The sequence below is a fragment of the Oncorhynchus tshawytscha genome, linkage group LG06 (assembly GCF_018296145.1).
Source record: "Oncorhynchus tshawytscha isolate Ot180627B linkage group LG06, Otsh_v2.0, whole genome shotgun sequence".
NCBI classification, from domain to species: domain Eukaryota; kingdom Metazoa; phylum Chordata; class Actinopteri; order Salmoniformes; family Salmonidae; genus Oncorhynchus; species Oncorhynchus tshawytscha.
In genome coordinates, this window is record NC_056434.1 from 57,021,070 (window position 1) to 57,047,032 (window position 25,963).

Sequence of the window (25,963 nt, forward strand, 5' to 3'; positions counted from 1 at the left end):
GACATTGTTGCTAAATATTCAAAATATAAAGAGAAAAACCTTATTTACTTCCAGTTGAAGTCAGAACTTTATATACACTTAGGTTGGAGTCATTAAAATTCATATTTCAACCGCTCCACAAATTTCTTGTTAACAAACTATAGTTTTGGCAAGTCCGTTAGGACATATACTTTGTGAATGACAAGTCATTTTTCCAACAATTGTTTACAGACAGATTATTTCACTTATAATTCAATGTATCACAATTCCAGTGGGTAAGAATTTTACATACACTAAGCATGAAGGGGACAATGGTGTTGAACGTTGCACTGTAGTCAATGAACAGCATTCTTACATAGGTATTCATCTTATCTAGATTGGTGCAGTGCGGAAAGCAATTGAGATTGTGTCGTCTATGGATCTGTTGGGGCGGTATGCAAATTGGAGTGGGTCAAGGGTGGCAGAGTTAATGTGTGCCATAACTAGTCTCTCAAAGCACTTCATGATTACATAAGTGAGTGCTACAGGGTGGTAATCATTCTGGCATGTATGCCATTGCCCCATAGAGCTGCAATCTGACTATGTTGCCTTACAGAAAGCCCTGGTTAGTTTAAAAATGAATACGGGCAAGATTAAATACATATTGCTCTCTAATTCTCAAAAAACTCAAATCTGATGGACTACATATTTATTAATTGGATGGTTCTCCCATCGATAGGTTTCCTGCCTGTAAACATCTGGGCATGTAGACTGACAGAGTTTGAATGTTTAAAAAAAACATACGAATGAGCTGGTTAAAACGCTAAGCTTTAACGTGGGCTTATTATAATTTTTTAAAAGATCCTGCCTCTCCCTAAATAGCAGGAAGCATATTGTACAGCACACATTTTCCTGCCAGTTTTTGACTATGGGGACACCATTTACCAAATTGCAGCAGCCACTACTCTTAAACTTTTGGATGCCGTCTAACACAGCGCCATCTTTGTTTACAAAGCAATACTACACAAGCTTCCAACGTCCCTATTGCACTCCACACTGCCGTTTCCCACTTGGCCAAAAGGAACACTCATGTGAGAATGCTATTCATTGACTACAGCTCAGTGTTCAACACCATAGTACCCTCAAAGCGCATCATTAAGCTAAGGATCCTGGGACTAAACACCTCCCTCTGCAAATGGATCATGGACTTCCTGACGGGCCACCCTCAGGTGGTGAGGGTAGGTAGCAACACATCTGCCACGCTGATCCTCAACACTGGAGCTCTCCAGGGGTGCGTGCTCAGTCCCCTACTGTACTCCCTGTTCACCCACGACTGCATGGCCAGGCATGACTCCAACACCATCATTAAGTTTGCAGACAACACAAGTGGTAGGCCTGATCACCGACACCGACGAGACAGCCTATAGAGAGGTCAGAGACCTGGCCGGGTGGTGCCAGAATAACAACCTATCCCTCAACGTAACCAAGACTAAGGAGATGATTGTTGACTATAGAAAAAGGAGGACCGAGCACGCCCCCATTCACGTCGACGGGGCTGTAGTGGGGCAGGTTGAGAGCTTCAAGTTCCTTGGTGTCCACATCAACAACAAACTAGAATGGTCCAAACACACCAAGACAGTCGTGAAGAGGGCACGACAAAGCCTATTCCCAATCAGGAAACTAAAAAGATTTGGCATGGGTCCTGAGATCCTCAAAAGGTTCTACAGCTGCAACATTGAGATCATCCTGACTGGTTGCATCACTGCCTGGTATGGCAATAGCTCAGCCTCTGACCGCAAGGCACTATAGTGGGTAGTGCGCATGGCCCAGTACATCACTAGGGCTAAGCTGCCTGCCATCCAGGACCACTACACCAGGCGGTGTCATAGAAAGGCCCTAAAAATTGTCAAAGACCCCAGTCATAGACTGTTCTCTGTACTACCGAATGGCCAGCGGTACCGGAGTGCCAGGTCTAGGACAAAAAGGCTTCTCAACAGTTTTTACCCCCAAGCCATAAGACTCCTGAACAGGTAATCAAATGGCTACCCGGACTATTTGCATTGTGTGCCCTACCCCTCCTTTTACGCTGCTGCTACTCTGTTTATCATATATGCATAGTCACTTTAACTATACATTCATGTACATACTACCTCAATTGGGCCGACCAACCAGTGCTCCCGCACATTGGCTAACCGGCCTATCTGCATTGTGTCCCACCCACCAACCCCTCTTTTACGCTACTGCTACTCTCAGTTCATCATATCTACATTTACATACTACCTCAATCTGCCTGACTAACCGGTGTCTGTATGAAGCCTCGCTACTTTTATAGCCTCGCTACTGTATATAGCCTATAGTCTTTTTACTGTTACTTTATTTCTTTACCTACCCATTGTTCACCTAATACCTTTTTTGCACTATTGGTTAGAGCCTGTAAGTAAGCATTTCACTAAGGTCTACACCTGTTGTATTCAGTGCACGTGACAAATAAACTTTGATTTGATTTGTTGCTAAAGTATAAAAGAATGAGCTACCAAACCCAGTTGCAGGGTAAATCCTTTTTTTGTTTTAGTGAACACCCTATTGTTGGAATAATGTGCAAAATTCCAAGATTCACTGGTGCCGGTAGGTCAGTTTAGGACTCTGGTATTAAATAATTGAGTATGCAGTTGTAGTATTGAAATTGTTCCTTGTTTTATTTGGAATGTTAACAATTGTGAATGAGAAGTTGGTATCAATGGGGTTAAAAATATAAAATAAACATTTTTAAAAAATGAGGTACTTTCTTGGCCCACATGGATAATTTCTCTTAATAAGCTTAAACTTGATTCAACTTTACATTCAATTTTTCTATAGACTATTGGTATTGTTTGTTCGCTCTCATTATTAGTCACCTGGCTACTTTAAGTTTAAGGCTATTCATAATAACCTTTTGAAATTGAACTCGGTTACATTCATTGTTTGATCGGGAGAAAACCATGCATAAAATGATGCAGTCAATGCCTTCAGTCATAATCATAACTGCCTATCGAATGGAGAGAGCAGAAAATGTAGACTACATAAAAAATGAATGGCCTAAAGCCCATGCAGCCGACAGAAACAGAGAAAGAAACAATATTTTCTGACTGGACATGTTGTGCTGCTTTGGTGGAATTCTCCACTATCTGGCCTATATTCCTCTCGAGTTCTGCACCACACACAGTATTCAAATAGGCTTTAGCAAATAGGAATAGGCAAATTATTTTGAATGTCACTTGTGCTGCCCTGCGAGAGACTGTCACATCACGATGTCGTCACCATCGACGATGGCTGTCAATCATCGTTGATAGACAATGCTATCGTAATATCGCCCACCCCTAACGCACACACAAAACTACTCCAATGCCTTTTGGATAACAGTGCCTCAGGCGCAATGTCCAGTCCTCCAATCCCTCTTTATCCCCCTCTCCTTGGGGCCCCTCTTCAGAACATCTCAACATCTCCCTCTCCTGTTCTTAGCACATAATCACACCTACACACACTCCCTATGGAACACCAAGTCTCCCTCTAGCTCGCTCACTCACACACAACACACCCTCCCCCTCACACACACGCTTCAGAAGGTGTATGGCAGAAAATGTGTATATCTGACAGAGGAAGTCTTATAAAATCAAATCAAACCTAATCAAATAACCTCGTCTGGGCTTTATCTACACAGGGAGTACTGTTACTCTTGGAGACAGACTCTTGCAATAATAATATAAGAAATCCAGACCATAGTCTGTTCAGGCTTGTGTGTGTCTGAGCGCAAAATGTACAAACTGCACATTCTCTACTAGTCACACACACACAATCTGTAGTCTCTCACATGCATGCATACACATGGCCAACTCTGTAAATCACCCAGTCCTTCAACATCTGTGCAGAAATACTTAAACGCTTTCTCACATTATTGGGTTACACTTTACAAGGAAGCGTCAGATGTGTGTGTATGTGCGCGCTACGTGTGTGTGATCTCTTATTTCATACCAGCAGACAGTGCTGTCGTCAGCCGCACCACAAACACCCCACTGCCTCATCCAATACTGACAGATGAGAGCAGTATTTACCTACCCAGTCCTTAGGTATTACCTATACTGTACCTCTACTGCCCACAGAGGTGGGGAGGGTGAGCGTGTGGTGGGAAAATCAAGAGAGATTGAGAGAAACAGAGAGAGAGTGTAAAGGTTAATTAGGGAAGAAGAACCTGAAAGAAGAGAGAAAAAATAAAGAGAAATGAGAGAAGAGAGATGGGGATGAGGGAGGTAAAGAAAAACATAGGAGCAAATGAGAGAACAAAAAGTGAAAAGATTATGTTTTCTGAAAGTAAAGAGGCCAGCCAAATAGAAAAAGTAACCAGCCAGGGAGTTTCCAGGCTGTGGAGGATTTTTTTCTTCTTTTTTCTTCAGAACAAGCTCTATTTTTTGGCGTTTGGAACATTCTAAAGACCTTGCTTCCATCTGAAATGCACAGCTAAATTATTGAATACTTCATTTTTTATATGACTTCACCAGATTGGTAAAATTACTTATCGAGTAGAAAGACATGACACAATTAAAATGACTTAAAATGTATGAATTGAGTGTGTTAGCTGTTTTGGATATCGTCTAGGCCAGGGTACCCCAACTGGCGACCCGTGGGCTTGGTGGTTAAAAAAAAAAAATTACGTTTAGAATTTTCATTATTTGACAGAAGACTAAAATCAACAGGAAATCTGCTCCAGGTGATTTTAGTTTAAGAAATCTGTTTACAACTATTCACACGCATAAGAGACACATGATTGTACATAAATGTGAGGAAGATTTGAAATTATTATGTTTTAGTCAAACATATTTGCAATGGATTTTTGCAGTCTACAAATTATTTGTAATTATGTTCCAGCCCATGAACATCCACTACAACAAATAGAATTCAAAGAGGTCCAGTCACTAACATTTTCTCCCCCCAAAAGGTCCTAACCATTAAAATGTCTAACGTGCGCTATGATTTGGGGGCATATGTAGTTCTTGTATATGTATAGCTAATAAACAAAGTACTACATTTCAACAATATTTATTGCACATTTTCAATGCAGCCACATTACATATGAGGCTACATAAATATGCATCCTAATCATAAATAAAAGTAGGCCAATTACAAATGTTCTCATTTCAAGCAAAACAAGACTGCATCTTCAAAAAAATAACAAGTGCCTGTTTCTGAAAAAAGTGCTTTGATTTTTGAACAAATAAGAAACGACAGATTTAATATTTATCTGTCCTACTCTCTCCCACTTCACTTCTCCATCTCTCTTCTTTAGCGAGAGAAGTTGTCTTTTGCTTGCCCAGCCACTAATTTGAACCTTGGCTGGAATGGAGTCCTTGCCATTCTCATACACATATGTAGGTGCTCATTGTTGAGTCTAGAACGGTACTTATTTTTAATGATGTTCATAGTGGAGAAAGAAGATTCACTGTATGTGGAGCCATGCATGGTCAAGGTGTGTATAGTGCTACTTTGGTTAGACCAGGGAAAACAGTCTCAGACACAGCCTGCAGCCAGAAAGCGTCATGATCAGTTAGTTGAAAGTGTTCTCTTGGTGCAACATTTGCTCGCAGATCAATCAGTTCCATCTGTAGAGATCCACCATGTGCCCACTTGAAGGTCTGTGTCATCTCCTTTTGAAAATCCTCTGACATCTGTGATGAGGAACGGATTCTCAATTAGAAGGAGCTGCTGTCCAAGCCTGAAGCTGTCAAATCGATTTCTGAAGTTTCCAATCAGCTTATCTATGAAGTCCACATGAGGAGAAACATCTCTCTCACCCTGAATCTGTTCCTGCACTTTCGGAAGTGTGCACAGTTTCCTTGAAGATATTCCATGAAAATGTCCAGTTTCCTCTGGAAGGAGCGGATAGATGTCATCAAATCACAAACCGAATTACCCTGTTATTTCACGTTGAGATCGATAAGGTGTGATGTCTACCAAAAAAGCAACAAATCCATTTTGCTCTCGTCTTGCAAAAAAAGTGAAAACTGTGTCGCCTTCTGACTCTTGAGCTGTACTAGGAAAGCTGTTATTTCCTTTCGAATGGACCAAAAGCGTTCCAACACCCTGCCTTTAGTGAGCCATCTTACATTGTTGTGCAGCAATAGGTCATTTGATTTTTGCCTCAACTTCTTTCAGGAATTCTGTCAGCAGGCAATGTTGATTAGATGAGGATGCCCTGAGGAAGTTGATAAGTTTCATCATTATATTCACACTTCAGCATACTCTTCTGACAGATTGGCGCACAGGACAGACTGATAAATGATGCAGTGGTAAGCTGTGAGATCAGGGTTGTCCTGCCACAGCTCCTCTCTCTCTAGAGACCACTTGTTTAAGATCTATCCCCCTCTCTCAGCATCTCCTCTATGGCCATGTATATGTCCTTTCCTCTTGCATGTGTCTCGAAGTGGTGTTACACCTGACAGGTCTTCACAGAATTCCTTCTCTATGTGGTCAAATCTAACATATACCAGAAGCTGGGCATTATCACTCACATCAGTAGATTCACCGATCATACTGGGCTTTGAGTTTGTATATTTTGCATGACCTCACCTCAGACTGCTGTGGATATGTTTGCTCAAAAGATGTGTGCTTTGTTTCGTAGTGGCGCTCTTCATGTTGGCACTTTTTATTAGAGCCACGGTCTCTGAACATATCAGGCAGAGTGGTTTGACACTCAATGCGGGAAGGATAAAGGCATATTGGTCTGTCCACTCCTCTTTGAAAGCTTGATTTTCTGTATCAACTTTCCTGACTTTTGCACACACCATTCTATAATTTCTCCTCTCGCTCCGGCTTTGCTTCTCTCGCTGTCTCTCTCTGACATCAGTCTCCTAACATGCATTGTAAACATTCGCTTTGATTGGCTGAGTTTCGTGAAGTGATTTAAATAACGCATGTGATTGGACAACACACAGTAGTATGGAATGCTGTCTGGGACCTTCCCAGCTGTGCTGAGCCAGTACAGTATGTGTACATTGAAAAAAACGGTTGCTTCATCATTATTTAACTTCAAAATTATTTATGAGAAATGTGTCGCGGTCCAGATCGGACCTTCACTCGGTCCGGACCTGGACACGAGGTCCGCCAATTGTGCACCTCTGCACTACAACAACAACAAAAAGCGGCCCGTGGCGGAATCTAGTTGATGATCCCTGGTCTAGTGCTATAAGATCAGGACTAATTTCTAAGTAAGATAACCTTTAACATTTAAGTCATATTTACAGTTTTACTGCAAGATACGAATTTCTAGAATGATGTTTGTTCTTCAAATTATGTATTTTATTGGCTATGCTACTGTGGACACTTTAGGGTAAGGAAACCAATGTGTAACTTGGATGAACTATCCATTTAACAGTTTGGCCTGTCAGTCAATAACTGTGGTGAGATGGTCAGGGGAGGGGGCAGGATGTTTGGTACAAAGTTGGTAGGGTTTCAGACCTCTCAATCATTCATTGTGGGTGGGACTTTGAGGGAAGGCGGTAGATGAGTAATTTAGTCAGAAAAACTAGTCTACTCTTTGAATTTCATTTATTGTGGCAACACAAACTAAGAAAAAGTTGTTTTCTGTCAAGTAAACCTGGAATTCCTGTAAACAATATAGAATTGCGGGAATATGAATTGCGGGAACAACCATACCCCGTTCAAAGGCACTTAAATGGTTTGTCTTGTCCATTCACCCACGGAATGGAACAAATACACAATCCATGTCTCAATTGTCTCAAGGCTTTAAAAAAAACTCTTTAACCTGTCTCCTCTTCATCTACACTGATTGAAGTGACATTACCAGGTGACATCAATAAGGGATCATAACTTTCACCTGGTCAGCCGAGGTCATAGAAATAGCAGGTATTCCTTATGTTTTGTACACTCAGTGAAACGTTGTATAATTTATGAAAGCAAAGGGATATAAGAGATTGACATAGTCAGTTGGACACCTTTTACACAAGTGGTTCGGTCGTCAATCAAAAACATGAAATAGCCTATGAACCCAGACTCCGTAGCTAGCTATAAAGGTCTTCAGCGTTTTTCAAAGAAAATACATGTGCCACAAAACCATAATTAAGTGGACTTCAACTCATCGTTACCACTTACATTACATGTGACGTGTTAATTCACTCACAGAAAACAATGAAGAAGCATCATGTTCTCCCTACTCTCAAAATACATTTTACTGCAGCCAACCACAGCGCACAAAAACAACACAGGTACTGAGAGGCGGGACAGAGAGCAGTGTTACCCTCTCGCCGCTCGCTTTGTGACTGACAGGAACCTGTCCTATCAATAGAAGATGCATATCGTTCATTCTAGCGGGACAAGGATATACAGACTTTTCTCACTAGCGAATTGAAACTTTTAAATGAAAAGAAGCCTAGTTATTTTTCCAGTTCATACATTTTATTGAACTCTGGAAAGAGTGAGAGAAAGAGAGCAGAGCGAGAGAGTGCAAGTCTATAACAGAGAAACAAAGACAAGGAGAGGAGACACAAATCAGGCAGAAAGAAAAGAAAAAGAAAGGAGCAATGGAAACACTGCCAAATGCGAGGCTCGATCCTTAACCCCTCCAGTCCTACTGACCTGAGTGCAGAGTAGGAGCCCAGTGACAGAGAGGCGAAGTCGGGGTGGTAGTACAGGTAGACCGAGGACACGCAGGTGGGCAGGATGTCCACTACTCCCACTGCCACGATGCGGCCATCCAGCCAGTACTGTTGGTGGAAGGAACCGTAGCCCGCCGCTGGTCCATCCGGAGGCGTCTCCATCTGAGAGAGAGAGAGAGGTTATAGATCACAATAGTACAAACACAAATACAAACTGGAAAAATGGAATTGACCTAGTGACTGAATCATATGAATCCCCGGTTTGTTAGTGCTTGGGCATTAGCAGGTTTCACACACACACACATTTATCTTTTCATTAGAGCCCAGGCCCCACACGTGTAGTTTACAGAAAGCATTTGTTGCTTTGAAACTGAAATTGGTACTTAATGCAGGTAAAACTAAGTACATGTTACTTTCCAAAACACTTAAAAATATACCTGATGATTTCCGCATATGTACATTGGATGGTGCACACATTTATCGTGTCCCTGCTTATAAATATCTGGGTATCTGGATTGATGGAAAAAGCGCTTTCAAAAATCATACTGATGAGTTAGTTAAGAGGGTAAGAATAAAAATGGGCTTCCTAAAAACAGGAATGCCTTTCGTTAAATAGCAGAAAACAAATAATTTAGTCGACATTCATTCCGGCTTTAGACTATGGCGATATAGTCTATATGAATGCAGATGCCACTCTATTTAAACCATTGGACGATAGGTTCATTACACATCAATGCATTCTGTATCAGAAAGTAGGCAGGTCCTCTCAAATCTCGTAGATCAATACACTGCTCTCTTTTTGTTTATAAGGCCTTCTTGTGCAAACGTCCAGGGCATTTCAGACAGCTGTTAGGGGACCTTTTCACTCAAGGAGAATGTTTGTTTTTTATGATTGATTGTGTTTTGATGTGTATATTGTCTATATGAATGTGAAGTTTGATGTGTATGTCGTATTTTGCTGTGTATTGTTTCATACAGGGCTCAGCTTTGACTCCATGTCAAAAGAAAGGTTCAATTAAATAAATAAATGCACAGGAGTGTACAGTAGCCCGCACTCAGCCCGCTAATAGCTCCCAAATGTGGAGGGGGATCAGGCTAGGGGGTGTAGGTAGAGCTGTGTGTGCTAGCCACCGAAACACATGGGAGACGCCTTTTAATAAAAGACCCTGTATGAAATCCATCTCGCCGGGCAGGGTGTGGAATGTGGCCAAGCTTACTCTTGGATGTGTGTGTGCAAGACAACTCCTGTTTAGTACCCAACAGATTGCATGCTGGGTTTTTCAAATCAACTGGCTTAACGGCTTTACATCACACATACTTTAGACAGCTAGTGGGGCTAGGGGGCATATTAAGCCTGAGGTGGACTGGTGTATGTGCATGTGTGAAAGAACGGTTGAAACAGGATCCTTCCCCATGGCCCATCTGGGCCCGGGGCAGACGCCGCTTGTTATCACAACACAGAGAGCGCTGCCGTTGTTAATCCAACAGTGTGAAAACCCCCAGAATGCTGCTTGGCCACTGACCAGCAACAACCACCTTGACACAATTAAACCTGTCTAAATATGAACCCCCCCCCCCTCCCAATACCTATAATTGGACCTCCAGGACCCCTGCAAACTCACAGCTATCTTTCCCAGAAGACCTCCACCGGTCCTGGGCTCCACATTCCTCTTGTACCCCCTTGGCGGAGCTGTGTAAAGTGAAGCTTACCGTAAAAAGGCAAATTTGCTCCAGCGCCAGGCTGCTGTGTTACCAAACACTAGCTGATTACCTGGGCGACACAACAGAGCATTGGAGACGGGGACAGGGGTATCCGTTCACTATGTGGGCTAGGGGGTGACGTGTTTGCGTGTAGTGAGCAGACTAGAGGAGGACTAGCACGGGGCAGACTTTCAGCAGTTGGAAGTGAGTGAGAGGGAGGCCGGGGGTAAAATGGAGAGTGTTAAGCTGGGAGAGTGGAGGTGGAATTGGGCGGGGGTCTGGTTGGTGGCTGTATTAGCTACACTACCAGTCAAAAGGTTTAGAACGACTCCTCATTCAAGGGTTTTTCTTTATGTTTTCTATTTTCTACATTGCAGAATATGCCTGAATGACAGCTTTGCACACTCTTGGCATTTTCTCAACCAGCTTCATGAGGTAGTCACCTGGAATTTGTGGAATTTACTTCCTTAATGCGTTTGAGCCATTCAGTTGTGTTGTGACAAGGTGGGGGTGGTATACAAAAGATAGCCCTGTTTGGTAAAAGACCAAGTCCATATTATGGCAAGAACAGCTCAAATAAGCAAAGAAACGACAGTCCATCATTACTTTAAGATATGAATGTCAGTCAATACGGAACATTTCAAGAACTTTGAAAGTTTCTTCAAGTTTGGTCGCAAATACCACGGGTGAACAGATGATCTCCGCATGTGTATTTCCCACCGTGAAGCATGGAAGAGAAGGTGTTATAGTGTGGGGGTGCTTTGCTGGCGACACTATCTGTGATTTATTTAGAATTCAAGGCACACGTCACCAGCATTGCTACCACAGCATTCTGCAGCGATACACCATCTATTCTGGGTATTGGCTTAGTGGGACTATCATATGTCTTTCAACAGGACACTGATCCACACACCTCGAGGCTGTGTAAGGGCTATTTTACCAAAAATGAGAGTGATGGCGTGCAGCATCATATGACTTGGCCTCCACAATCCCCCGACCTCAACCTAAACTGAGATGGTTTGGGATGAGGCGGACCGCAGAGTTAAGGAAAAGCAGCTAACAAGTGCTCAGCATATGTGGGAACTCCTTCAAGACTGTTGGAAAAGCATTCCAGGTGAAGCTGGTTGAGAGAATGCCAAGAGTGTGCAAAGCTGTCAAGGCAAAGAGTGGCTATTTGAAGAATCTCAAATATATTTTGATTTGTTTAAAACGTTTGGTTACTACATGATTCCATGTGTTATTTCATAGTTTTGATGTCTTCCCTATTATTCTACAATGTAGAAAATAGTACAAATTATGAAAAACCTTGAATGAGTAGGTGTTCTAAAACTTTTAAAAACACAAAACTGGTAGTATACCTCTGGGGCTCCTAGTGGGCACCACATCTGGAGGCTGGGTGGGGCCCCTGAGCTGTGGCAGTCTGTCTGGGGCTAGGGAAAATGCCCGTCAGTGGAAGGCATGCAGCCTGTAAATTTCTTGGTACAGGCTCTGGCAGCAAACACTGGAGTCTTTGTCAGAGCCTAGGTTCACTTAGAATTTAGTCAGAAGTGAGAGAGTGGGTCTCCATATGTGTGCGAGAGTGATTTTTCTTACCCCCTCTGAGCATGGCCCTGAGTGTCTGTCAGTGAATGGTTGAGTGTCTATTTACTTTCGGTGTGTGTGTGCACTCATATGCGTGTGCGTTTACGCACGGGTATGTATGTGTGCACTTGTGTGTGTTTATGCAGCAGACACATGTAAGAGGTAGATCTTGTCTCACTCTAAACCTGCGCGTCAACCTCCCAGGTCAGCCTAATGGCTGTGTCCTTGCCACAATGACAACAACGTAAACATTCTCCACCGCTAAACAGTAAACTGCCTCTGAGGCCTCAAAAGGGGCCCAAATCCCTCTGATGGGCCCCCAAACTCCCCCTTTACTTCCCCCTTCTCCACGCTCTCCCCCTCTGGTCTAGTTTAGGGGAGTAAAAGTGTAATTTCTTAACTCAAACAAATGCATATTGCAGTATTTGAGTAGGAGCAACTGTTCCCTATGGTCAAATAAAATCTGAGATGAAAAACTTAGCTACAACTACTACCAGGTAGACTCCCCTCACAGGTATGCTTTCACTTTTCAGAATAAGAAGTCTGTGTGCGGTTTCTATAAACAACGACACTGCATAAACATTGCTATGGCAGGTTTGATTGAATTCCTGCCTGAGTGCTCCATGAGTTTTCAGAAGGCTCCGTGGCCAAAGTGGAGCAGGTTAGTGAGGGGCATTGATATTCATTAGGGTGCTGCTCATGGTCTGGTTTGGGGAAGAGAAGTGCAATCTGGGCAGACACACAGTACCAGTCCTCAGAGCTGTTTAGCCATCAGGCCTGGCACGGTAATTGTATAATCGTGTAACTGACGATTATGGATGAACACCGTCATGAAAATAAAACAAACGCCATAACCGTTTTAATAATATTTCTGAAACTATCTGCCGCAATTGTCGCAACCCCTATTACCAGCCTGTTCAACCTCTCTTTCATATCGTCTGAGATCCCCAAGGATTGGAAAGCTGCCGCAGTCATCCCCCTCTTCAAAGGGGGAGACACCCTGGACCCAAACTGTTACAGACCTACATCCATCCTGCCCTGCCTATCTAAGGTCTTCGAAAGCAAAGTCAACAAACAGGTCACTGACCATCTCGAATCCCACCGTACCTTCTCCGCTGTGCAATCTGGTTTCCGAGCCGGTCACGGGTGCACCTCAGCCACGCTCAAGGTACTAAACGATATCATAACCGCCATCGATAAAAGACAGTACTGTGCAGCAGTCTTCATCGACCTTGCCAAGGCTTTCGACTCTGTCAATCACCATATTCTTATCGGCAGACTCAGTAGCCTCGGTTTTTCGGATGACTGCCTTGCCTGGTTCACCAATTACTTTGCAGACAGAGTTCAGTGTGTCAAATCGGAGGGCATGCTGTCCGGTCCTCTGGCAGTCTCTATGGGGGCGCCACAGGGTTCAATCCTCGGGCCGACTCTTTTCTCTGTATATATCAATGATGTTGCTCTTGCTGCGGGCGATTCCCTGATCCACCTCTACGCAGACGACACCATTCTATATACTTCCGGCCCATCCTTGGACACTGTGCTATCTAACCTCCAAACGAGCTTCAATGCCATACAACACTCCTTCCGTGGCCTCCAACTGCTCTTAAACGCTAGTAAAACCAAATGCATGCTTTTCAATCGTTCGCTGCCTGCACCCGCATGCCTGACCAGCATCACCACCCTGGATGGTTCCGACCTTGAATATGTGGACATCTATAAGTACCTAGGTGTCTGGCTAGACTGTAAACTCTCCTTCCAGACTCATATCAAACATCTCTAATCGAAAATCAAATCAAGAATCGGCTTTCTATTCCGCAACAAAGCCTCCTTCACTCACGCCGCCAAACTTACCCTAGTAAAACTGACTATCCTACCGATCCTCGACTTCTGCGATGTCATCTACAAAATTGCTTCCAACACTCTACTCAGCAAACTGGATGCAGTTTATCACAGTGCCATCCGTTTTGTCACTAAAGCACCTTATACTACCCACCACTGCGACTTGTATGCTCTAGTCGGCTGGCCCTCGCTACAAATTCGTCGCCAGACCCACTGGCTCCAGGTCATCTACAAGTCCATGCTAGGTAAAGCTCCGCCTTATTTCAGTTCACTGGTCACGGTGGCAACCCCCATCCGTAGCACGCGCTCCAGCAGGTGTATCTCACTGATCATCCCTAAAGCCAACACCTCATTTGGCCGCCTTTCGTTCCAGTTCTCTGCTGCCTGTGACTGGAACGAATTGCAAAAATCGCTGAAGTTGGAGACTTTTATCTCCCTCACCAACTTCAAACATCTGCTATCTGAGCAGCTAACCGATCGCTGCAGCTGTACATAGTCTATCGGTAAATAGCCCACCCATTTTTACCTACCTCATCCCCATACTGTTTTATTGATTTACTTTTCTGCTCTTTTGCACATCAATAGCTCTACCTGTACATGACCATCTGATAAATTATCACTCCAGTGTTAATCTGCAAAATTGTAATCATTCGCCTACCTCCTCATGCCTTTTGCACACAATGTATATAGACTCTCTTTTTTTCTTTCTACTGTGTTATTGACTTGTTAATTGTTTACTCCATGTGTAATTCTCAACTAGCCTACCTGGTTAAATAAAGGTGAAATAAAAAAAATAAAAAAATAAAAATAGAATAAGAAAATTATATTACAGTCAAAGGTTGAGAGAAAACTATGAAATAACACATATGGAATCACATAACCCAAAAAAGTGTAAAAAAAAAAAATCGAAAAAGTTTATATTTGAGACGTAGCCACCATTTGCCTTGACAGCTTTGCACACTTGGCATTCTCTCAACCAGTTTCACCTGTATGTCTGCAAGGCCTATATCATCTGCTAGCATATGTCATGGAGATACAGGTGAAGCTGGTTGAGAGATTAATCCATCCTAATGACAGAATATATATTTTTCTCCCACTGTCATAAGACACAATAGAGAACAGATTTCGTCTTGATATCTAATTTCATGGTTAATGATGTGATTGATTGCTAAGACCTTTGCGATACGCTTAGAGAAGGCCTACCTAATATCAAACAAGTAGGATGTCATACCAAGTAGGATTTATGAAGAACAGATCCTCTAATACTAGGCTCTGACACCTAATGTGGTTAAAACCGCCATTTAAAAAAGGCCAGACTACGGTTTGCAACTGCACATGGGGACAAAGATCGTACTTTTTGGAGAAATGTCCTCTGGTCTGATGAAACAAAAATATAACTGTTTGGCCATGATGACCATCATTATGTTTGGAGGAGAAAGGGGGAGGCTTGCAAGCCGAAGAACACCATCTAAACTGTGAAGCACGGGGGTGGAGGCATCATGTTGTCAGGGTGCTTTGCTGCAGGAGGGACTGGTGGACTTCACAAAATAGATGGCATCATGAGGTAGGAAAAGTATGTGGATATATTGAAGCAACATCTCAAGACATCAGTCAGGAAGCTAACGCTTGGTCGCAAATGGGTCTTCCAAATGGACAATGACCCCAAGCATACTTCCAAAGTTGTGGCAAAATGGCTTAAGGACAACCAATAATGATGGCCACTCCAAGGTATTGTGCGCCACCAAGTGCAACAGCGCTCTCTGATTAGCAGCCGTGTCAGTTTGGCAGCTGAGCGTGTCGGAGGGAGATGCATGTGCTTCGCGGTTTACCAGATCTTTTTCTGCAGTTATCTTGAAGATCACTCCGCAACCTAAATGCTGCAGCGCTGTCGTTCAGCAGCAGATGATGCGCTGTCAGCCAATGACTTGTCATTCCCACTCGCCGCTGTCTAAATTCTGACTGAGGTCAATCGCCCTGAAACACAAATACAGCGATGAGTTTCTCTTTGTTTCATCCAAGCTTTGAGAAATAATGAGGAGCACCCACAATGTGTTTTGTGTGGGGGAGTGTTTAGTAATGAGTCACTCAAAACGAACAAATTAAAAAAGACACGTCCTGGCCAAACATCCACAGCATGATCAGGGTTGCGGTTCTCTCGCAAAATTGTGCAACTTTGAAAACGATGTTGTGGGTGAAAATGTATTGGTGGCGGGTTTTGGGCCTACTTCTAAATCGCACAGCTCCGCCCTGGTATTTCTCTTTAAAAATAATAATAATAATATATATTTAACTATAACCTGCTGCTGCTGACTACCAGGCAGTGAGCAGGTTGTTACAAGCAGCACACGCGCGCACATGGTGACAACCTTTTACCATTTGTAGGTAGGCTATTTATAATGGTCATTATGAAGACACCCCTTTCCCGTAAAACATTTACGCCAAGAACTGATAACTGCGATAAGGCATTGGAAAAGGACTGTTGGCGCACTACAGCTCTTTAGATAAGTTTGCTCACAGGTGGTTTAAAGTAAACGGCATTTAAATGTCGACTTCTAATGGAGAACCGTATCAAGCAAAGTGTTTTACTCATGCTCAGTTCTAAGGTCTGGAGCGCTAAGCGAGTGGAAATTTAAAATGGATGTTATGGAACTCCCTCGCATGCTTCTGTTATGGGGGAAATGGGAAGTTATCAATTGTGATCATGGTCACAGCTCTATCGTGAATGTATCATTCTCCACATTTAATGTTAGTTTCATTGTGGACTTTTCCCTGAAATTAGATGTTGGCCTTTTCAGGGGCTATAGACTACATCCATCTAGCTCAGCAAGATGCAGGTAGCCTATAAACAATACTATAGCTCTTGCCTACCGAACTGTTATTAGACCTGTGCTTGTGTCCGCTAACTAGATTCTACCATATAGAATATAGATATTTTTTAAATATATTTAACTAGACAAGTCAATTAAGAACAAATTCATAATGACAGACGACGCTGGGCCAATTGTGCATCGCCCTATGGGACTCCCAATCACAGCCAGATGTGGTCCAGCCTGGATTCGAACCAGGTTCAATAGTGACGCCTCTTGCTTGCAGTGCCTCAGACCGCTGTGCCACTCAGGAGTATGCTCTAATTACATTGTTATCCAGTTTATAATAGCAATAAGGCTCCTCAGGGTTTTGTGGTGTATGGCCAATATACCATGGCTAATAAGGGCTATGTCCAAAGTAAATTTGCCATATACCACACCTCCTAGGGTTTTATTGTTTAATCATAGCAGTCAAAACCAGTTAAATTGACATCCATTGATAGAAAATGATCTGGAGAGTTTAAGGGTGATTGATTTTTTGTCTTGCGACATTCTTAAACATTCAATATGTATTACTTTGATGGAAAAACGAATTCCTAAATTCCTTAATTCGCTCGATAACGTTATGGAAAAAGGGTTTCATGGATAAATGTGTCAACTCCTCTCTTGCTGCGAAAACATTTTTTCGGGCTAGTTTTCAGGCCTTGTGTGCAGGTTTTCAGAGGTCATTGGGCTAGAAATTTTAGATGGATCCGGCAACACTGAGCATGACAGTAAACACAGGGAGTTATTTCAGAACAGGACAGAATGCCTCAGGAAACAGTTTTTTGACAGTGGAAAATTTTGTCAGCAAGCAAGGCATTGTTGTTATTTTATAACGGGTGATGATCAGCAGAAATAGGGGAGCACTATCTCTCATAGTAGTAAAACAATCCCCCTAATAGCTAACAGCTAGCAAGGTAAAGTTAGCCAGCTACTGAAAGTGCAACCCTAATTAACAGTACATATGAAGATGAAAAATGAGCAGGCCTACTGTACATCTTACTATAGAAATTATTGACGAAAACAAGTATAGGTTGGAACTATTGCTGTTAAAATAGAGTAAAACAATGTATTCTGAACTGGAATAAACAGATTGAACCAAAATGTTTTTGAGGAAAACACTCAAGCAGTTCTGAATTGCTCATCTACAGCAGGAAGTGGTCTCCTGCTTGACTGAAAAAGCAGTAGATGTTCGGATCCAGTTTGGCACCACATATCTATGAGTCAGGGTTCTCAACTCTGGCATACTTAAATCAAGTAAAGGGTTACACTGTCAAAAACTGAGCCCAGAATAGATATGCTTGTTGAAGCTTCAACCAGCCACAAATCTCTCATTTTTTAAATTTTACCTTTATTTAACTAGGCAAGTCAGTTAAGAACAAATTCTTATTTTCAATGACGGCCTAGGAACAGTGGGTTAACTGCCTTGTCGGCTCGGGGAGATGAACTTGCAATCTTTCAACCTTTCAGTTGCTAGTCCAATGCTCTAACCACTAGGCTACCCTGCCGCCCCTCATTAGTGCTTTGTGTTTGTGTTCTGGTTTACATCTATCTGATGTGATAAATCAGTTGATTCCAGTTCAGAATTAAAATCATTTATTATATTTTAACAGCAACAGTTCCAACCTAAACAGTACTTGTAACTGGGAAAAATAAACATGTAAGCTATTTATATTTAATTTCATTGTTATTTGTCTTTATTATATTTGTTATACATATAGTTGCATGTTTTCATAAGCTCGGGTCCCAGGAAAACATAATTTCTCATTTAGGTCCCAGGCTGAAAAAGTTTAAGAAACGCTGCTTTAGGCAGAAACTAAAAACAGGAAGTGCCCGTGCTTAGGTCTATCCAATAGGTCTGACCAATAGGAAAACTTAACGTACCCCGATATTTAATCGTGGCAAGGCAACTGGGAATATGGCCGAATACAAACAGTGTAGTTATTCCCGCCAAGGAAAATAAACAAGAAAAAGTGTCAGTATATTGACAAAGTGGAGTCACAATACAACGGCTCAAAGATGAGACGCATGTTGCAGGGTCTCCAGACAATACGGATTACAAAAAGAAAACCAGCTGTCGCGGATATCGACGTCTTACTCCCAGACAAATTAAAACAACTTCTTTGCGCGCTTTGAGGACAACACAGTGCCACCGACGCGAACCGCTACCAAAGACTGTGGGCTCTTCTCCTTCGTGGCCGACGTGAGTAAAAACCCTCGCAAGGCTGCCAGCCCTGACGGCATCCCTAGCTGCGTATTCAGAGCATGCTGGTGTGTTTACAGACAAATTAAATCAATCCCTATCCCTGTCTGCTGTCCCCACATGCTTTAAGATGGCCCGTAGCACTCACTTCTGTCATCATGAAGTGCTTTGAGAGACTAGTCAAGGATCATTTCACCTAGACCTTACCTGCCACCCTCGACCAACTTAAATTTGCTTACCTCCCCAATAGGTCCACCGACGATGCAATCGCCATCACACTGCCATATCCCCATCTGGACAGCAGGAATACCTACGTAAGAATGCTGTTCATTGACTACAGCTCAGCGTCCATGGGTCTTGACCCCACCCTGCGAAACTGGGTCCTGGACTTCCTGACGGGCAACCCACAGGTGGTGAAGGTAGGAGACAATCCACTCTGCTGATCCTCAACACTGGGGCGCGTTCTTAGCCCCCTCCTGTACTCCCTGTTCACCCACGACTGCGTGGTACACCTCCATGCACACCTCCAACTCAAATCGCCAAGTTTGCAGACGACCACAATGGTAGGCTTGATTACCAACAACGACGAGACAGCCTACAGGAGGTGGTGAGGGCCCTCGGAGTGTGATGTCAGGAAACAGCAAAGGAAGCACCCCCCTATCCACATCGACGGGATAGCAGTGGAGACGGTGGAAAGTTAACCTCTTGAGCTTATGGCTCAATACTGCCCCCGTTGGAGGAAGTGCGTGCCCATAGTAAACTGAAAATATTTTTTCCAAAATTGCTAATATATGCATATAATAATAATTATTGAATAGAAAACACTCTAAAGTTTCTAAAACCGTTTAAATTATGTCTGTATGTAAAGCAGAACTCTCAGGGCAGCCTTTCTCCCAAACTCTCTCTTGTCAAGAGAAAAGTTGGGTCAACTTTGACGTCATCGCCCCCACCCTTCCCAGGCAGCTACCGATCTGGGAACAGTATGTATTTGTTCAGCGCGATGTCTGCTTTCAATTGGCACGTTCATTGTTTGAATTTCGCGCTCCTCATCCTTTGGCGGGCGAAAATGCCCGGTTCACTCTCACATACATGCACTCTATTGCGCGCGGCCGATTTGGAGAACGTTCTTTTCCAATAGACACCAGTTGAAGCCGGTTCGTTTGTTTGCGATTATCATTGTTTTACATGATAAAAACATCATTTTGCTCGATTCTGCACTTAGTTTGACCAGTTTAGTCGACATATAATATGTAATTTTGAAGTTTGATTGCGCAAGAGTGCGGGACCAGAAGGAGCAGAAGTTATTTTGGGTGCATTTCAGCTGAAGCTGTTAGCATATGCTAATACAAAGACTCACAACTTGAAACCAAACGATGTATTGGGTAAGTATGACTCCTTCTACGTCTTCTGATCGAAGAACATCAAAGGTAAGGGAATATTTATGTGGTTATTTTGGTTTTCTGTGGACTCCAAATGTAGAGGAGACACTGCTAATATCTGAGCGCCGACTCATAGCATAGACTAGTGAACGAATTCTGTAACGTTAAAAATAAATGTAACACAGCGGTTGTATTAAGAAGAAGTGTATCTTTGTAACTATATGTAGAACATGTATATTTAGTCATGTTTATTGCTTGTTATCTGACGTTATCTGTCCGAGCTATCATAATTTCTCCGGACATTTTGAGTAGCATTTTTTGAAATGTCGTCATTGTAAACAGAGATTTATGGATATTAATGGCATATTATTGAAAAAAAAATGTACTGTGTAACATGTAATATTACTGTCATCTGATGAAGATTTTCAAAAGGTTAGTGAATTATTTATTTTTAATCCTACTTTTAAATTTTATATTTTCTGGGACAAAATGGCCGCCGTTTGCCTTTTGTTTCGGTGGTGGTCTAATATAAATGTGTGCTATGTTTCGCCGTAAAACATTTTAGAAATCTGACTTGCTGGGTAGATGAACAAGGTGTTTATCTTTCATTTGAGCTATTGGACTTGTGTAGGTGTGGAGGTTAAATATGTCTAAGAATATTTTTCACATTTTGTGTTATGCTAATGAGCTTGAGCCGTAGTCACGATCCCGGATCCGGGATGGGTAGCATCAAGAGGTTAAGGTCCTCGGTGTACACATCACGGACAAACTGAAATGGTCCACCGACACAGACAGTGTGGTGAATAAAGCAGAACACTCAGCCCCTATTGAAGATACAGTGGGATATTGGTTATGTTGCACTTCCTAAGGCTTCCACTAGATGTCAACAGTCTTTAGAACTTTGTTTGAGGATTCTACTATGAAGTGGAAATGAATGAGAGAGGAATGAGCCAGGTGTCTGGCAGATTTCCACAGGCCCTGAGGAGCGGTCACAAGAGTTAGCACTCGTGCCATTGCTCTTCTACAGACAGAGGAATTCTCCGGTTGGAACATTATTGAAGATTTATGATAAAAACATCCTAAAGATTGATTCTATACTTAGTTTGACAAGTTTCTACGGGCTGTAACGGAACCTTTCGACCGACGTTCGGCTGGACCTGAACGTGCTTTTGGATTTGTTTACCAAACGTCCTAACAAAAGAAGCATGTTTTAGAACTACTGAACGTAACGCGGCAATGTAAAATGAGATTTTAGTCGTTCCAGTCATTGGCAGCAGAGAACTGGAAGGAGAGGCGGCCAAAGAAAGAATTGGCTTTGGGGGTGACCAGTAAGATATACCTGCTGGAGCGCGTGCTACGGGTGGGCGCTGCTATGGTGACCAGTGAGATGAGATAATGTGGGGCTTTACCTAGCAGAGACTTGTTGATGACCTGGAGTCAGTGGGTTTGGAGATGAGTATGAAGCGAGGGAAAGCCAACGAGATCATACAAGTCGCAGTGGTGGGTAGTATATGGGGCTTTGGTGACTGACAAAACGGATGGCACTGTGATAAACTGCATCCAATTTGTTGAGTAGAGTGTTTGAGGCTATTTTGTCAAATGACATCGAAGTCGAGGATCGGTAGGATGGTCAGTTTTACGAGGGTATGTTTGATGGGTAAGGATGCCTTCTTGAGAAATAGGAAGCCGATTCTAGATTTAATATTGGATTGGAGATGTTTAATGTGAGTCTGGAAGAACAGTTTACCGTCTAACCAGACACCTAGGTATGTAGTTGTCCACATATTCTAAGTCAGAACCGTTCAGAGTAATGATGCTGGACGGGCGGGCAGCGATCGGTTTAAGAGCATGCATTTCATTTTACTTGCATTTAAGAGCATTTTACTTGCATTTTTTTTCCCCCTCTCTCTGTTCCCTGACTTGCCCAGGGATATTTCTTAGGAACCTGTTTTCAGTTCCTACCGCTTCCACTGGATGTCACCAGTCTTTGGAATTTGGTTGAGGTTATTCCTTTGTGCAATGAAGAAGTAGGCCAACTAGGAACTGGTACACTGTTGAGAGTTGCGCAAGACGTAAAAAGTATCACTGGTTTGTTTTCATTCCTGTATTGAACACAGAAAGACCAGTCTACAATTTGATCGATTATTAACGTTTAAAAATACCTAAAGTTGTATTACAAAAGTAGTTTGAAATATTTTGGCAAAGTTTATAGGCAACTTTTGAAGTATTTTGTAGTGACATTGCGTTTTTTGTAAGCTGTTTTTTCTGGATCAAAAACACGCTTTATAAATGGACATTTTGGATATATATGGACGGAATTAATCGAACAAAAGGAGCAATTGTGATGTTTATGGGACATATTGGAGTGCCAACAAAAGAAGCTTGTCAAAGGTAATGGATGTTTTATATTTTATTTCAGCGTTTTGTGTAGCGCCTGCAGGGTTGAAATATGCTAAGCCCTTTGTTTACTGCTGGTGCAGATGGTGCAGGCTATCAGATAAGAGCTTCTTATGCTTTCGCCAAAAGCATTTTTAAAATCTGACATGTTGGCTGGATTCACAACGAGTGTAGTTTTAATTACAAGTGTGATTTAATGAAAGTTTGAATTTTATAGTTTTTTTAAATTTTTTAATTTTACCTTTATTTAACCAGGCAAGTCAGTTAAGAACAAATTCTTATTTTCAATGACGGCCTAGGAACAGTGGGTTAACTGCCTGTTCAGGGGCAGAACGACAGATTTGTACCTTGTCAGCTCGGGGGTTTGAACTTGCAACCTTCTGGTTACTAGTCCAACGCTCTAACCACTAGGCTACCCTGCCACCCCAGGCGCTCTGCATTTTCCCTGGCAATTGGCCAGTTGAGACATTTGCGTCCCGCCTATCCCTAACTATTAACACAGTGTCCAACGAAGGGCCAGAGGTATACAGAATGGTGTCGTCTGCGTAGAGGTGGGTCAAAGAATCACCAGCAGCGAGAGCGACAGAGAAGAGTCGGCCAGAGAATTTAACCTTGTGGCACCCCTCAGAGACCGTCAGAGGTCCGGACAACAGGCCCACCGATTTGACACACTGAACTCTGAGAAGTAGTTGGTGAAGCGAGGCAATGATTTGAGAAACCAAGGCTGTGAAGTCTGCCAAAAAGAATGTGGTGATAGACCGAGTCGAAAGCCTTAGCCAGGTCGATGAATACGGCTGCACAGTAATGTCTCTTATCGATGGAGGATATGATATAATTTAGGACCTTGAGCGTGGCTGAGGTGCACCCATACCAGCTCTGAAACCAGATTGCATAGCAGAGAAGGTACAGTGAGATTCAAAATGATCGGTAAACTGTTAACTTGGCATTCAAAGACCTTAGAAAGGCAGGGTAGAATAGATATAGGTCTGTAGCAGTTTGGGTCTAGTGTCTCCCCCTTTGAAGAGGGGGATGACCGCGGCAGCTTTCCAATCTTTGGGAATCTTAGACGAAACGAAAAAAAGGCTGAACAGGCTAGTAATAGGGGTTGCAATCATTTCGGCAGATCATTTTAGGGTACAGATTGTCTAGCATGGCTGATTTGTAGGGGTCCAGATTTTGCAGCTCTATCAGAACCTCAACTATCTCGATTTGGGTGAAGGAGAAGTGGGGGGGGTTGGGCGAGTTGCTGTGGGGAACGCAGGGCTGTTGACCGGGGTAGGGGCAGCCAGGTGGGAAGCTTGGCCAGCCGTAGAAAAATGTCAAAGTCATTCCAGGATACCCGGGCCAGGTCAATTAGAAAGGCCTGTTCGCAGAAGTATTTTAGGGAGCGTTTGACAGTGATGAGGGGTGGTCGTTTGATCGCAGACCCATTATGGATGCAGGCAATGAGATAGTGATCACTGAGATCTTGGTTGAGGTGTATTTGGAGGGCGAGTTGGTTAGGATGAGATCTATGAGGGTGTCCGTGTTTACAGATTTGGGGTTGTTCCTGTTAGGTTCATTGATAATTTGTGTGAGATTGAGGGCATCAAGCTTAGATTGTAGGATGGCCGGGGTGTTAAGTACGTCCCAGTTTAGGTCACCTAGTAGCACGAGTTCAGAAGATAGATGGGGTGCAATCAATTCACATATGGTGTCCAGGGCACAGCTGGGGGCAGAGGGTGGTCTATAGCAAGTGGCAACGGTGAGAGACATGTTTCTGGAAAGGTGAATTTTTAAAAGCAGAATCTCGAATTGTTTGGGACCTGGATAGTAAAGACAGCACTTTGCAGGCTCTCTCTGCAGTAGATTGCAATACCGCCCCCTTTGGCAGTTCAATCTTGGCGGAAAATGTTATAGTTAGGGATGGAAATTTCAGGATTTTTGGTGGTTTTCCTAAGCCAGGAATCAAACACGGCTAAGACATCCGGGTTGGCAGAATGTGCTAAAGCAGTGAATAAAGCAAACTTAGGGAGTAGGCTTCTAATGTTAACATGCATGAAACAAAGGCTTTTACGGTTACAGAAGTCAGCAAATGAGAGCACCTGGGGAGTAGGAGTGGAGCTAGGCACTGCAGGTCCTGGATTAACCTCTACATCACCAGAGGAACAGAGGAGAAGTAGGATAAGGGTACGGCTAAAGGCTATAAGAACTGGCGAAAGCATAGATTCAAGGCATAACGTACAGACAAAGGTATGGTAGGAAGAGTCCATTGGAGGCAAACCTAGGCATTGGAGTAATGTAGAGAGAGATATAGTCTCTAGAGACGTTTAAACCAGGTGATACCGCATATGTGGGAGGTGGAACAACATGGTTGGTTAAGGCATATTGAGCAGGGCTATAGGCTCTGCAGTGAAATAAGACAGTGATCACTAATCAGGACAGTAATGGACAAGGCATATTGATATTATGGAGAGGCATGCGTAGCCAAGTGATCGTTGGGTCCAGTGAGTGGGTGGGCTGGCTGGGGACACGGCGATTCAGACAGTTAGCAGGCCGGTGGTAGCAGTTAGGAGGCCGGGGCTAGCAAGCTAGCATAAGGGCCTTAGAGGGACGTCGCGATGGGGAAAAGTCTGTGACATCGGTAGACCAGTCGTGGAATTAGTAGGGTTCCAAGTAGCAGATGGGTCCAAGTCCAATTGGCAAAATTGGTATCGTAGTCCAAGAAACTGGCCGGTGGATCAGCTAAGAGTCCAATATGCTATAGATAGCTAGCAGGCCGCGGTTAGCAGAATGGGCCTTCAGGGGACGTCGCGCCTGACGGCCCTTTTGGGATCCTCGGGCAGATTATGTCGGTATTCCAGTCGTGAAGGATCGGCAGGGTTCTGTGCCCCGTACCGGCAGTAGAAGGGGTCCGGATATTGTAGCCGAGGAGTGGGCTTCAGGAGTAGCCCAGGAGCCCTAGTCGGGAGATGGGTCTAGCTTGGGATAGCCCCAGGCTAGTTGGTGCTTGCTCCGGGACAAAAACGTTAGTAGTCAACCCGGGTTGCGGTTAGCTAGCTGCCATGATCCAGATGAAAGGGTTCAGAGTTTGCGGTAGGAATCCGGGGATACGGAGAGAAAAATAGGCGAGAGCTTTCCGAGCTAAAGGTTGGCTGACTGATAGCTGGTTAGCTATCTAGCTTCAGTTGAGGTATTCCAGTTCGGAGGAAAATATAAATACTTTAGAAAAAAAAAGATCCACACCACATTGGGTGAGGCGAGTTTCAGGAGAGTATTTTGAAGGTAAGGTTCAGGAAAAACATTAAAAAGAATGCGAAGAAAAATAAATGTATAAAAAGATATATACATGGGACGAGACAAGACAAAGAAATCTTAGATACTAGACTATCTATTGCATCTTAGCCGCTCTCTCACTGCTCATCCATATATTTT

The 25,963-nt window shown here is 43.2% G+C and overlaps 1 protein-coding gene across 5 annotated transcripts in view; it reads right to left on the reverse strand.

Moving 5' to 3' along the window:
• The window catches only part of LOC112252741 (arginyl-tRNA--protein transferase 1), a 193,479-nt gene that overhangs the window by 72,999 nt on the left and 94,517 nt on the right, over positions 1 to 25,963 (reverse strand). For all 5 annotated transcript variants that reach the window (XM_024424256.2, XM_024424259.2, XM_042323427.1 and 2 more), the window contains one exon: positions 8,581 to 8,762. In XM_024424256.2, coding sequence (XP_024280024.1) covers positions 8,581 to 8,762 — 182 coding nt within the window. The remainder of the gene's footprint in view (positions 1 to 8,580; positions 8,763 to 25,963) is intronic.